The sequence below is a fragment of the Cataglyphis hispanica genome, chromosome 8 (genome assembly GCF_021464435.1).
Source record: "Cataglyphis hispanica isolate Lineage 1 chromosome 8, ULB_Chis1_1.0, whole genome shotgun sequence".
Taxonomy (NCBI): domain Eukaryota; kingdom Metazoa; phylum Arthropoda; class Insecta; order Hymenoptera; family Formicidae; genus Cataglyphis; species Cataglyphis hispanica.
The window spans coordinates 3,627,682-3,642,245 of NC_065961.1; the positions used below are offsets into that span (position 1 = coordinate 3,627,682).

Genomic DNA, 14,564 nt, shown 5'->3' on the forward strand with positions numbered 1-14,564 from the left:
ATAAAATAAAATATCCGTTTAAGTATATTCTCGTTGGAAAAAAAATTCAATTTCTCAATATATTTGTTCCTAAAATCACACTTCCATTTGGGACACTATATATATATATATATATATATATATATATATATATATATATATACATACATACATACATAAAACTTCTACATGAGTAGTATATTCATGCACGAATAAAGAAATAGTACAACCCGCGTTAGTTGCTGGATGTCTTCTTTCGTTGACTCGGCAGGTCTAATTCTCCTCACTAATACACACTTGGCGTCGTATTACCATAAGAGAGACAGTAGTTCACTCGAAGACGGCAGAGATAACGCGCCACTATGGGTGACACGTGTAAGTTGAACGCGACGAGAGACGACGATCCCCCCTCCTCTTATCTCGCGTCGAGTTGCCGCATGAGTTCCGAGAATCTCGAACTATCGTTTTTTTCTTGTTTAGCTTTTACCATCCGTGTGTCCCCCTGACCCCTTCGACGCGGTGATTCTCGCCTTATCGTTATTTACATCGAATCTCACAGCACGCACGCATGTATCACACCCGGTAATCTTTATCGCTAGTTATAATCCGAAGAGATTACTTTTTCTTTGTTGTTTTTTTATATATTATGTAATCTATTATTTTTTTTGTATTTAACATCTGACGATTCTCGCCTTATTTAAATCAAATCAAATCACAGAGAACACGTGGATGCCTGGTTAACGATCTTTACACGAGTATTATAGTCCAAAACACTTTTTATAACCATATTATATTTTTAAATCCTTTGTTTATTTTCTTATGTTTCACATTTTTAGTCGAATTACGACTGTCTTTAGTAGAATTTATACATTGTAGCGCACAAATATCTGTTCCATTGCGCGACGAACTGCGAATGCGAACGTTCCAGAGAAATATATAAAAGATCTAGGTATTATACCAATACACCACCGGGTGGCGTGAGCGAGTTGTGGTCCATAGGACCCACAAAAAAGGTAAGCAATGGAGCTTGAGTAGCAGTAAAGATCGACCAGTCAGAGTCAAGGATATCCGAGAAGCCGAGCAAGATCGCGATTGGTTAATTCGCTTACCTCTCTCACATCGTTTACATTTTCTGATGTAAGCCTTAGAATGGTTTTACGACGCATATTATTGTTGGACAAAATTTTATCCTTGACCAAACACGTGGTAGTAACGGTAGTACGGAAGTACGGTTTCTGATACAGTATTTAATGATCAAAATTGGGATTTCTGTATTATGTATAGGGTGTTTTAAAACTTAGGATTCTAAAACTATCCATAAACATTTTGATAAATTAATCTCATCACAAAGTAATTCCGTAAAGTTTAATTTTTTACTATGTCTGATATTAAGTATGATTATCGAGAATAAAGGGTTAAAATTTTTCAATATAAATTAATAAATAAAATACTATTTACTTCCTTATTTATATAAATGAATAATTACTATTATATATACTTTTATATATGATAAAATATAAATTGCGCTATGAAAAATATATAACGTGAATTTTAGATTAATTAATTTTAGATTATTTTTAAATTTGCATTAATTTTATCGTGAATTACGTTGGAGCGATATCGGCTTATGCAATAATTATTTTCAACCAATATTTCGTAATTATCTCGTCGTTTATTTGGGCGAACTAAATGTGTTGTTCGTCATACTGACCTTCTTTAATTTCCTTTCTCGTGAGATCTGCACTGCCTTTCGTCGCACGTGCTACCATATTTGTAAAACCGATGCCGAGGCGCAAAAGCTTGTAATCGTCGTCCGCTGTCAATGGCTCGGGCGTAAGACCACTCAGATGCAGACATTTCCCTGAAAAGAGGAACAATGAATATAATTATTTTCAACTGTATAAAATTAAGAGTAAGAAATTACAATGGCCGCACTTGCGAACATAATGAATGAGTGTCATTATTCCAAATAGCGGTGCTACTAATTTCTGAATTAATTTTCTTACCGATTTAAAATTATCAGAGAAAAAAAAATTAAATAATTTATAAATTATTTATTATATTTCAAACATTTTTTCTCTTTATATTTTTTTACGTCTTTTGCGCGTAATAATTTTAACCGTGAAAAAAGGAAATTATTATCATGTATAGTTGAGTATGTTACATGTATCACTGAAGCATGTGCATGCGGGCGGCTTTTAAAAATTTTTAATGAAATCGGCGTCCCTCCCCCCCTCCCCCGATATTTTACGCGATCCATTTCTAATTTTAATTGCATAATGTTAAGTATTAAATTGCTTACTTGCGGCGCCATTATTATAACGAAACATATAATTGCAGTCGTCGCATGAGCGGCCAAATGACTTCGCAAAGCTATTGTTCCGCGCGAAATACTCCGTATTTTGTTAATAGGCCACGCTCGACTATTTATATCCCATTAAATAAACGATCTAAATTTTCTGATAGGCATAATAAAGCCTCGCCCCCCGGCAAAGCTCTCGCGCGGAGATAATGGAATTGTTAGAACAGAAGCGAGCGTATCTATTGTAATAGGAATGACAACCATTGTTGTTTCCATTGTCGATGATTCGCGCTGGTATCATTTTGCGTGGCTTATTAAAATTATCATCGTGAATTTTATCATTTTTTTTTTTCGGATATTCGAAAGATATATTTTATACATGAGAGTAATTTGCTTTCGCTGATAACGATCTGCACGGAATACAGATTTTAATTTAAGCATCGAAAATTTCGTTTATTTTTTATTCAGTATAATAACTCAACTGATTTAATTATTAAAGTATTGATTAAAATTATTGATATTTGATAATTAACTGGTGATTTTTACACAAAGTGTATATAAGATAGAATGATTAATTTAGAATATTATAAAATCGATTCCTCTTATGCCGAAGTTTCAGAGACGCGGATATAGGAAGAAAGAGAGAAAGTTTCTCTAAGAATATAAATTAATCCCGTGCAAGATGCATAAGCGATTAGCGGTTAACTTGGTAAGCGAATGTTTGCGTTTGAATGTTTCAACAACGAGACGAGCATCAATTAACGTCATGAATCGTAAATTTTCATTGCATATAAATAATAAATAGCGCGTATAACATGCAAACTTATAACGTACAAACATACAAACATACAAACATCGGTAAATCGTATGGACGACAATTCACTCTAAATATTGACGTATGAATGCTTGGCAAATGCGCCCGCGATCGTTTATTTCGTATCGCGTAAACAAATACGGCGTTTAAAAAGTACTCGCGCCGGTTTTTTCCACGATTATGCAGATCGAGCGATACGTACGGAAAATTCAAACCATCATCTTTACGATCGTCCGGATGAGCAAGTGCCGTTTAGGTCAGATAATTCCTGAAGGGGGAAGAGTTTTCGACGTAACATTGTATTGCCGCATTATCACGGCAATTTGGCGATTGAATGCTACGGCGCGCGTTTGCAAACGGCTACAAAGGTAGAATCAACGGAAAAGGATTAAACAGTGTTTGGAGGTGAGACCTTGCGTGGTTGATTCTTTCTACTTTGCCACACAAAGTTGGATTATGATACACACTCCGCCTTACTCCCCGTCCGTGCGGCTAGATATAATTTGCACGCCATTTATGGAAGTTAGTTCGCTGACTGCAAATAAATTATTTACGCGCTTGAGTCACTTGATATAATCCTTTCACACCTTATTTCGCGTTTATCGTCTATTATAATCGCTTCGATATTGAAGCTTAACTTTATGTCAACTGAAATTACGCAGAAATAAGAATTTTATTTACAGACAATGTTCGTAGAACAATGCATATATAATATATATATATATATATATATATATATATATATATATATATATATGTGACTGTTAAAATATCTTTATTAAAGCGTAATTATAAAGGCGATAGAAATCTCTTTTATAGTGGTTTAAAAGGAACATTTAAATTTCTTTGTTATTACATATATTCGAAAGATGATATTAAAAAGAATTAACGGAGAAATTAAAGCGCGCTTTTGTGCCTGACATTGAACATATTTAACGAGAAAGATCGAGAAGCAATAAGCATTCCTTTCCTTTCGTTCGTGAGCGAAAGAAAGAAAAGAAAGAAAAAAACGAGCCAGATAAATCTTTTATCGTTCACGGTTATGGGCGCGCGCACACAGACAGCCGCGCGTACACACGTGTTCGCGTACACGTGGGGCGAGACAACACCCCGGTGGCGCGAAATTACAGTCGTCGCCAAAGTCTATCCCGCGAGCGTTTACTCCCGGCAGCAGATAGAGATTTATGACGCGGCCTCGGGAAATTCTCCCTCTCGCTGCTTTACTCCAGTGCCACCGACCTACAACGGGTGCGCCGCGCCGCGCCGGCACGACCTTGGAGAACTTCGGAACAAAGTTAAACGCTCGTCCGCGGCCGTTGCACGCTTTCCGGCACAACGTGCCCGACCTCCAAGTCCGCGGCAAAAGGTACGACCCGCACATGTGTACGTAATGCACATTTAAAAGATGATGGTTGCGAGAACGTTTGTATTTTTTTCTTCGTCGAATGAAAATTAATTTTCTCATAATTAGCATAAAGAGAATGAATGAGCGATAAGAAGAGAGATTTTCTAATGAGTTCACCGAACGCTTTGTGCTCTACTTGCTCTGTAAATCCAATTCGAAGCGAATTTTTAATCGTGAAAGCTTAGCGCGTCAGTTTATATATATATATTTTTTTTTTTTTGCTGCACGTCTCTTATCTTCCTTTGTCAAAAACTTGCGAATTCCTCGCGCAAATGTTCGTAAGTTTTTAAGTGTGCGCGCAGCTTAAAGCTTGCCTCGATGAAAGGGCGCTTGGAACCTTAAGAAGGAGACTAACGGCTGATCGAACAAACTTTATCGGAGCGAAACGCGACCCTCCTTCGTCATTCACGACGCTAACCTAACCCAACTTGACTTCGCTCGACCTTCCCGCCTCGCCGGGTGCTTTATGGTGTTTCGAGCGAGGGTGTGAAAAGTGTGCTCCCTTGTACGCCGATGGAAAGCAAATGCGCCCGTTCCCGCCGGTCGAGTCGTCCGTAAATTGTGACTCGTCTCTGATACGGACGTAATCGGGGTGGAACTTGGGATCCTATGCCATCTCGGGCGCGACTTTTTTTTTTTAGGGTTGAAAAATTATGGTAATTTATGGGAAATTCGAGAATTCTTCGAGCGGATAAAATAGTTGAGAACGTAAACTTCTGTTACAGACGATTTTTTTTTTTTTTTTATTATTATTATGTGTTCATAAAATAAATTATGTCTCAAGTGACTTATTATTGCAAACTTATCGCTGTTTTGACTGATACGATTAACAATAGCACCTTTCGAAGGATATATTTAATAATACATATGAAAGTAAAAGTATGCAGAAAATATATTTAAATTTTTTAAGCATCCGATATAATATATCATGAAATAGAAAGGAAATAAACATAAAATACAACAAGAACACGAGGAAGATATGTTGTAAATATTAAAATCAATGCAAATATTTTTCTGCAATGGAACCATTAGTTTTCCCAAATAATTTACGCATACATTTTTATCATATTTTTAATAATGAATATCTCTGAACCATGAAACTCGATATATAATCGACATGCGATATATGAAATCTGAAGATAATATTTCCAATCTACCAAACTGATTGAAATATCCGAATTATTAATTTTAGCATCTCATTTAGTATCACGAATTAATCATATAAATGATATCTGCTGACAATCGTAGAAAATATTAATGCAACTGAAATTCTCCGAAAATTTATGCAGTTCTAGTTTCCTTTGCATATCTTTATACCTCGTTTCACATAATAATAATAGTCTCAGATATATTTTATTTAATTCAAAATAAATATTTTAAAAAAGAATAATTTTTTTAATTTATTTTATTTAATTAAATTATTATTTATAGCGAATTTATTTAATTTGATCAAAATAAAAATAATAATACATTTTAAATAGAATTAGATCGGTCTCTAAGGATATATCCGCAACAAGTATTTCCTCAACATGATTGAAAGTCCGTCGTATTACGATACAACAGTCAAAAACTCCGAGATCCTCGCGACGCGCCAACTTTCCGAACTTTCGGACTTGAAAGCTGCCGCAGAGAGTACGTTCGACTTAACTCGCTTTATGGAGTTCCGTACATCAAGGAAAGCGCAACAGGACCTTCCGCATCGCATTTTTCTTCTCGCCCATTTCCACCCCTTCCCCCGCCACGGGGCTCTCTCGTTCTCGTTACGAGAGGCAGCGGCGGCGAGCAACGCGCTCGGGAAGAAATATCGCCCTTGATATTTTTCTAATGCGCGTAAGAACCCACCTCCTTCATTTTCAGGCAACGATAATGACACGCGAGGGAGTTGTTCTCGGAGAATCTCGGCTATCATTTAGCGCGAAATGTACAATTTATTATCTAAACGGTCGCTAACTCGTTACGATTATATGCGCGGACTCGCAATTCTGTAAGATTCTGTAACAGCAGTAAAGTAAATTACAAATTGACCTCTCCTTTAACCTTCGTTCCAGCACTATCTTTCGCGACTTTCCGTCAGATTTTCAGATTAGATATCTTTAACAATCAAAAATGGTTATGAAATATAGAGTTGCTATTTTTATTTTACGGTGTAGAATAAAACAAATCTTTTTTATGGAGATACGTATTACTCTGTATCACTTTGAACATCTTAATCGACATCGATGAAATTCAACGACGAGCGTTAGTCTCGCGTCTTATCAAATGCGCATTTTTTTTTTTCCGGTCAACGACGAGTATATTCACCTTCGAAACAACGTGAAATCGACACAGACGATATTCCTCGCTCGTAATTCGGACGAATGGCGAACCGCAACGAACGGCAGTGACTATCGCAAATCTCTCAAACCTCCATTGACCTAGATTTCGCTTCTTTTTTTCCTCTCGGATTCTGAATGAACGCTTGGTTTGAGTTCGCGACGGTGGCGAGCAACGAGGTGGCGGCAGGAGAGAGAAAGAGAGAGAGAGAGAGAAGGGATACACGATGGCTAGAGAGAAGAGGGTAGCGGGCAGGGGGGAAGCCAGGTGAAAATCGATGCAACCGAGAGAGACCTGTGCGTGGGTAACGCGGGAGACCGCGCCTGGAAAATCAATTTTCAGGGTTTTCCAGGACGAGGACCCGTCGGCGGCGACCTAGGAAACGGTCGAGCGTTCTCAACGTTGCTCTCTTTTTCCCTCGCCGCTGCCTGCGCGGAGGATGTCGAGAGGGGAGGGGGAGGGAGGGAGTGGCGAAAGGGGGAGAGAAGCGGGCGGGTATATCTCAGTGCCACAATTTGCGAACGAGCACGTATTAGATCCAGGTGTGCTTAATGATATCCCCAGCGCGAAAGTCTCAAGACGCCGGTGCTTCTTTTCTCACTCGGGATGTTCATCCCGAGTAATTTCAGCTTTGCCGTGCTCGCGCGCACAGTCGAGGATATTTTTTTTAATTAAAAGCGCGCCGAGGGGCCTCCGGACCCGCGTCAAGCGAATTCGGTCGTTCGCGCGCGACTTTGAAGCGACTTTCCTTCCGTCCGATACGCCGTGTCCGGCTGTTAAAATGAGATAATAGGGAGAAACGTCCTTCTAGGACGATTCAAGCGGAGATCTTCTCGGCAGCGCACGACGCTCTCGCGTTAGGACCGCTCATGTCTCACAGTAATTCTGCCGACGTCTCTGTTATCCGAGACACAATGAGATACAGTTTCACAAAGGCGCTAAAGCGAAGAAACGGGCACTGTGTATAATCGTCATTCGATAGTTAACGTAGTATGTATTTTCCTTCCAAACGCTCTTTCCTTCTAGCTTCTCAGATAACTAATCCACCGTCTATTAACATATTTTTTAGATATTACTTTATTTGCTGTTTTTATGCTTGTGGGAGAATTCGTCAATTAAGAGCGAGTTAAATAAACTCAGTTTTTTGAAAATACTTGTGTATTTGTTTTTTTAAATTACATAATCTAGCTAGGATACACAAAACATAAATAATTATATGGAAAATAAAGTTTTCTCGTAATTAAAATTATCTCGAGCCGCAATGATGAAAAAAAGAAAATCTTATATCTTTAAAAGATTCCGAGTGGATCAATCATAGTTCAATTACACTCGAGAGATAGATGCTCCGTAAATCGGAAAATAAGATTCGGACGACAACCGAAATGAAATCTCAGTGTTTTATGCATTTGCTTAGTCACTCTTGTTTGAGTGAAATATCGAAAGAAGAGAAGAAAAAAAAAAAAAAGAGAGTGCAGGGCACAAAATTCTAGGGAGGTAGTGAATGTGTACGGACTATAAGCTGCTATCGAGCGGATAGGCGTGCGACAACCCCTCTCCCTTCGCCATATCACCCTCGACCGTCCCCCCGAGTTCCCTTTTTCCTCCTGCTCGCCACCCTCTAACCACCCCCTGTCCTCCCTTTTCGCCCTTCTCCTCCACCTCTTCCACCATCTCCACCTCCGCCCCTCTTGGACCGAGCAGCAGCGCCAGGGTGGTCGGTGGGTGGAAAAGGGTGGAGGCTGAGGCTACACGTTTTCCCACACTCGCCCTTTCCGCCCTTCCCCAACCCTCCTCCCTTCGCCATCCAACGCGGCACCCTTCGCCTATCTCGCCCTTGCTCGACCTAACTCCTCGCCCTCGCGCCCCTTTGCCTTCGTCTTTCTCAGCTTCTCTCTCTCTCTCTCTTTGCCTTCTCCTCACTCACACAGCCGCCACTCATTATAGTTACTACCACTGATGTAGCTTCGACCTACACAACCTCCTTCTTCGCCATCTTCGTTGCCACCTACGACAGCCGATCGCCAAAGGACGGTCTTGCGTCTAGTGAAGACCCTCGAAGCAATGTCTACTCGCAATTCTTGAGCAAAGTGCGAATGTCCCAGATAGAATATCGCGATGTTGATCGGGCATCGTATTAATTCTCTGATTCATCTGGGTTTCATATATACTGACGTTTTCTTTATTTAGAATATTTTCATGTATTATATGTATTCTTCATTTGAGATACTATAATAGTTTTGCATATCTTGAAAATGTAATTACATCAGTCAAATTTTGCTTTTGAAATAATAAATCTCTAGCATCACAATTTTGAAGATAGAAGTTTATTATTTCAAAAAGAAGAAATTATTTGTGTCATTGTTAACTGATTTTACGCGAGAATGTCGATGTTATTAGTCATACCTCTCTTTACACTTAGCTCTGATTACGTCGATAATTACGTTAGTTATGTCATAAAGGTTATCCATTTTGCAGTATAAAAAAATAATGGCTTAAAGGGATAATTTTTAATTTCCGGCCTAACAAACTTAAAATATTTGATTTTATTTTCTCTATTTTATTTTGAATAATATTCACAAATCTATCGCTTTAATATAAAATTTTCCGTGTTTGATGTATAATATTAACATTATATAATTTTTTAACGTACACAACGATGTAACATTCAATTCAAAATGAATGGAGTTTTAATATTAATACGACAATATATACAAAATGATTTTATATCGAGTATTTGTTTTTAAACACCATTAAACTTTATCGTGGCGGGGCAACAATTAATTTTAACACGTCGCGCGCCTCCTAATTATTATTTCTCGAGTATATATATATTTGCGCGCGTTTAATCGGTATGGATAAGTCACGAAAATGATGGATAAATCCATCTATAAACTCTCAATGGATCGCCATTCAACGGCGTTTTTGCTTGCGTTTCCTTTCGTTTAACGGGATTATGTACGGTATGACCGATGCGCGCGCTCGCGGTTTATTCTCTTCCCTCTCTTCGCAGTTACAGACGATAAATTACCCGAATCGCGGAGAAAGAAAACACGGGAAACGAAGTGTACTCGTTCTCCGTGTACCTACCTACCCGCCTGACCGCATTCCGACAATAATCACTTCATCCACTGTCTGTGCGATGGCGGACTTTAACTACTTTCCACTTACGATTTAATTCACCGACGGCATACACGTTTTATATATCGTCCGGCAATTACGCGTCACGGAAAGATTTGTCATCGCACTTGGGAATATTGAAATCACCGAAGCGTCTCGATACGATATCGCACAAATGGAACGTGACTTATCGATTAGAAACTTTGAATTATCGAGACATTGCTTGTCCTGAATCGAATGCGTCTTCCTCTTGTTTATCCCTAACTTGCTGCATCTATTGATATTTGCGCAGAGCAAAGATAATGAAAATTTATTTCTTGCGAAATTTTTCGCAAGACAATCTTTACTTTTAAATCTTGTTCACTGAAATGAAGAAAAATTTATTCATCCGCGTTATATCTGTCTTGTAAAATTCGACTTTATGCATCTTATATCTAAACGCGATACGAAATTGAATTATCTGCAAAATTTCATTACGATTACGATAAGATACGAAGGAATTATACGCGGAATGTGATAAAATCTTTCTCATAATAAATTTTACGACTGAAATGCGAGAAGCCACATAATATGTGAAATATTAAAAGATTCATACGTAATTGGGACAAACGAGAAATTTCTCGAGTCTTTGTTTTCCTTCTTACACAATGTTATACGTGAAAAAATAAAATCGATTGATCGATCTAAACTTTCTACCGTAATTACCAAAATATGAAATATAAAGTGCAGAAAAAGCGTGAGAGAGGAAGACTTAAATAAGATAGTGCAGTTTGATCCGTTATGTAGGTCGTTATTATCTAATGCCCCTCTAAAACAATAACAACAACAACAACAACAAGAGGGCACAGTTTGCGTTTCCCGTTATACTTCACGTGTAACATCAGCCTTAAGGTTCTCACGTGCGACCATCGGCTCGCATAATCGATTATCGATAGGCGGCAGGGAGGATAATCTCGGTGCGAAAGCTCTCCGAGCGATGTCATGACCCCTTAAGAACGCTCTTCTCTATAGGAAAAAAGTTTCTCCGATAGAAAACTTCGACCAAGTGCCGTGAACTATCGAACCGGCGCGCCAACCAGCGTGGGTAAAGGATTGCCGCGCGCGTGTGTATACACGGCGGTTATAAAATAACCACACGACAATCTGGATCGGTCGAAAGCGATAAAAAAAGTAAAATGTTTTATATTTGTGTGAAAACACTCCCCGAATTGATATGGACGCGAATTCGAGACTCGAAACATCGTTGTAAAAAAAAAATAAAATAAAAAAAAAATGAAAATACGATTTGAAAGAGAGTGCGCGACTCCCATGCACCACGTTGTTCCACGCTATGATACCGTACCGGCTCTCGTGAAACATTGATAAACGTTGTCAGGAGGAACATAATTTTGCGTATCTTGCGCTAATATAAACGCGCACAATTTTCCTTAGATTTATTGCGCATACGTGTTATACAAGTAATTCGCCTCCCTCTAGAGATATTCATAATATATTAGGTTTATCCTTTCTCTTTGTAGAGAATATAGATTTAATACAATTTTAAAATTCGCAAATTAGTCATTATTTATTACATTCATCTTAACGTTTTATTAAATACATATTTGATTTAATGATTCCCGATGTATCATGCGACATATATTTTCTCTGATAATATAAAGCTTTTGCGCATTGTTTTCCATTATTGAATAATTGCTTATAAACTATATATATATATATATATATATATATATATATATATATATATATATTATATTTTATGTAATGACGATATGATATTTTAAAAATGATCTTGTTATATACGAATCATATAATTTTGCCAGACCTGTATTAGAAGAAACACATTGTAAATTTATAAAAGAAATATTATATTTTCCTAGATTTATGTATCCCCGTGTGGAGATTTATAGATTAATTAACATAGAGAATTTCGGGGTCTCAAATAATTTCGTCAAAGGACACGACTTTGTCTGCCAAGAGTCCCTGCGATTTCGCGCAGCTGTCGCGGACGATTCGCGCCCGACCAATATTTCCCTCGGTAATGCCGGCTAGTTACCCTCGTTAGGTCGGTCGCGGCGCACGGCCAACTCTCCGAGGGTCTCTTACAACAAGTTGGACGGAGAGGGTGGGAGGGAGGGGGGGTCGAGGTCGCCGTCGAGGGTGGTCGGTCGGTCGTTTCTGAAGCTGCGCGCTTGTGTACGTCGCGTCGCGGAGACTCGGGGGCTTGGCACGACCACGAAAAGTTTCGCCGGTCACGTTCAACTTTCGCGCATCGTTCGAAAAACTGTCTCTCTCGCTCCTTCTGGCCGCCGACGGCGACGAATTAGGTCGGCGACCGAGTGCCCCCGAGTGCCGTATCGTGTCGCGAGCACCCGCTGTCTCCCCCCCTCCCCTCCTCCTCCTCTCCCCCCGAATCGACAAGACGAGGCAACTTTCTTTGGCCGAGAAAAAGTTTTTCCTCCTTCGGACCTTTGGTACACGACGACCGGTAAGACGGAGCAACGATTCGTCATGAAATCGTGCTTTGCGGTGTATTATGTCTTTTCGTCTTTGAGAATGTTGCGTAATTTGTTGTAAACGAATTCAAGATAATTATTACATAATAGAGAGGAGTTTTATTATTAGCTTGCTTGATAAAAACGACGAAGATAATGTTGGAATCATCAGACGTTAAATAAATGAAGACATAATATACATATGTAAGAACAAAATTTTAAGAATATTTTTCGTTCGATTATATTTGAAGCAAATTATTATTTAGTAATTTAAGTACACATTTTTCATCATTTTTTTTATTATGCTTATATATCAATTAAAAAAAAAAGAATTACATATATTCTGGGATTTTTATTTTATTAAACCATTATATACGTCACGAAATATGAAAATTTCTAAATAATATGATTTCAAAAATAAGATCAATATACTCGTAATTGACACAATGAGCTTTAATAATAAATTTTCTTATTTTCATTTATTTTACAATATATTCGTTATAAATTAAGATATTTATAACAGAGATCGGGGATGACGAGAGCCGTCTCTGATTTTAGCGCGATTTAAATTCCAGCTGCAGAATGCGGTTGACAGGGCTAAATAATAAAGTCGATCAATCAAGTCCAATTTTGGTACCGTCCGAGTAACTTCGCGCGCGAAGTGGGTCATCGACCGAATATACTGCCCTACGAGAGCATGTCGCGTGTGCGTTCGACGTCCGTCAACGGCGAAGAAATATTTGCGCGCGATAAAAGCGAAATCTTCGAGAACGCGTCTCGTTTCGGGTTTTTCATTTTTGCTGATTTTTTAATTTTTTTTTTTTTTTTTCGTCAATCGTGCAGAAATAATCGAACACACAGAGCCCGCGGAAAAATCAACAATACGTCGGAAATGTTTGCGAAGATGAGATATTCGGGAAATTACTCGTTGTGCATATTTTGCATTGTGCGAAAAAGTTTCCCGATAGATTGGGTCGCGCAATCAATTGCGAGGGAAAAAGTTTCTCCTTTCTCGCACGCGCTTTCGGGCGCAATCTTAGGTACTACCTCGCAAGTGTCATGATTTAACATTGGAAAGCTGGATGAGGAGCAACGTTCGAAATATATATCTCGGAATATATATGCGTTTCAATATTTCAATCAGAATAATAGAACGTTCGAGTAAAAAAAAAAAAACAGATTTTAATTCATCTTTTATGATTGCAATCTATCTTTTCATTAACGCCTGATTATATCACTTATATTAATTAATAGTAAATTTAGCAATTATAATAACAGTATTATTTTATTATTTTTATCAATTTCCTTTTTTTATTTCTCTGAATTCAGTTTAATTTTAAATATATTGCCATTAATTAAAATGCTTTCATCGATTTATGCATTTGCTTTTTCACGACCATGAAAAAAAAAAAAAAATCGTGCATAACTCTTCTTAATTTAATTGTCATGATTTAATTAATTTAGGCAAAACTCTGGATTACGGTGCTATAATCAGCGGAAAACTCCCCAATATGATAACCGCGTTGTGACGCGTTCGGCAATTCCGCAGAATCGAGTCGTCACCGGCGGGAAAATCTTCGAACTAGTTGTGTCCGTGTGGCGGAGAAACTTTTTCCCTCAACATTCCGGGGGATGATATAAACTGTGCGCGCGGCGAGCGGCGGCGCGAAACTTCCGACCCTTAACCCGTTTTCAGATGTTCTCGAGTTCGCGGGAGGGAAGTTGGAAACTTTGCCGGGATGTCTTTCGCGGATTACATTCAATCAAATATGCACGATTCCGGGACAAAATCGAAATCGAAATCCTATAAACTTAATGCCCCGAGTAGTTACGACTTTATTTCTAATTTAATTCTTAATCCATGAATGAAGATATTCTGGAAGAGAAAATTTTTACATACGCGTGAAATTTCATCTTGTTTACATACACTCGACATCTATGAAATATATTACAATTCGCTTTTAAGTATAATCTACCGAGTTTAGAATTGAGAGTCAGCATGAATGTATGCTCTTTAAAGGAAGATCTAAAGAGGAAGTTATTTAACATTGCAAATTAGAAAATCTTTTTAAGCTTTTATGACAATAACACAAAACTTTTGTACTTAACTTTAAACAAACTTTGTCCTAACACAAATTTGAT

The 14,564-nt window shown here is 38.1% G+C and overlaps 2 protein-coding genes across 4 annotated transcripts in view; one reads left to right on the top strand and one right to left on the bottom strand.

Moving 5' to 3' along the window:
• LOC126851270 (uncharacterized) overlaps nt 1–14,564 on the top strand; it is a 132,121-nt gene that overhangs the window by 15,408 nt on the left and 102,149 nt on the right. The window lies entirely within an intron of this gene.
• LOC126851272 (atrophin-1-like) overlaps nt 1–14,564 on the bottom strand; it is a 106,950-nt gene that overhangs the window by 9,345 nt on the left and 83,041 nt on the right. The window contains 1 exon segment of the mRNA XM_050595025.1: nt 1,691–1,840. Coding sequence (XP_050450982.1) covers nt 1,691–1,840 — 150 coding nt within the window.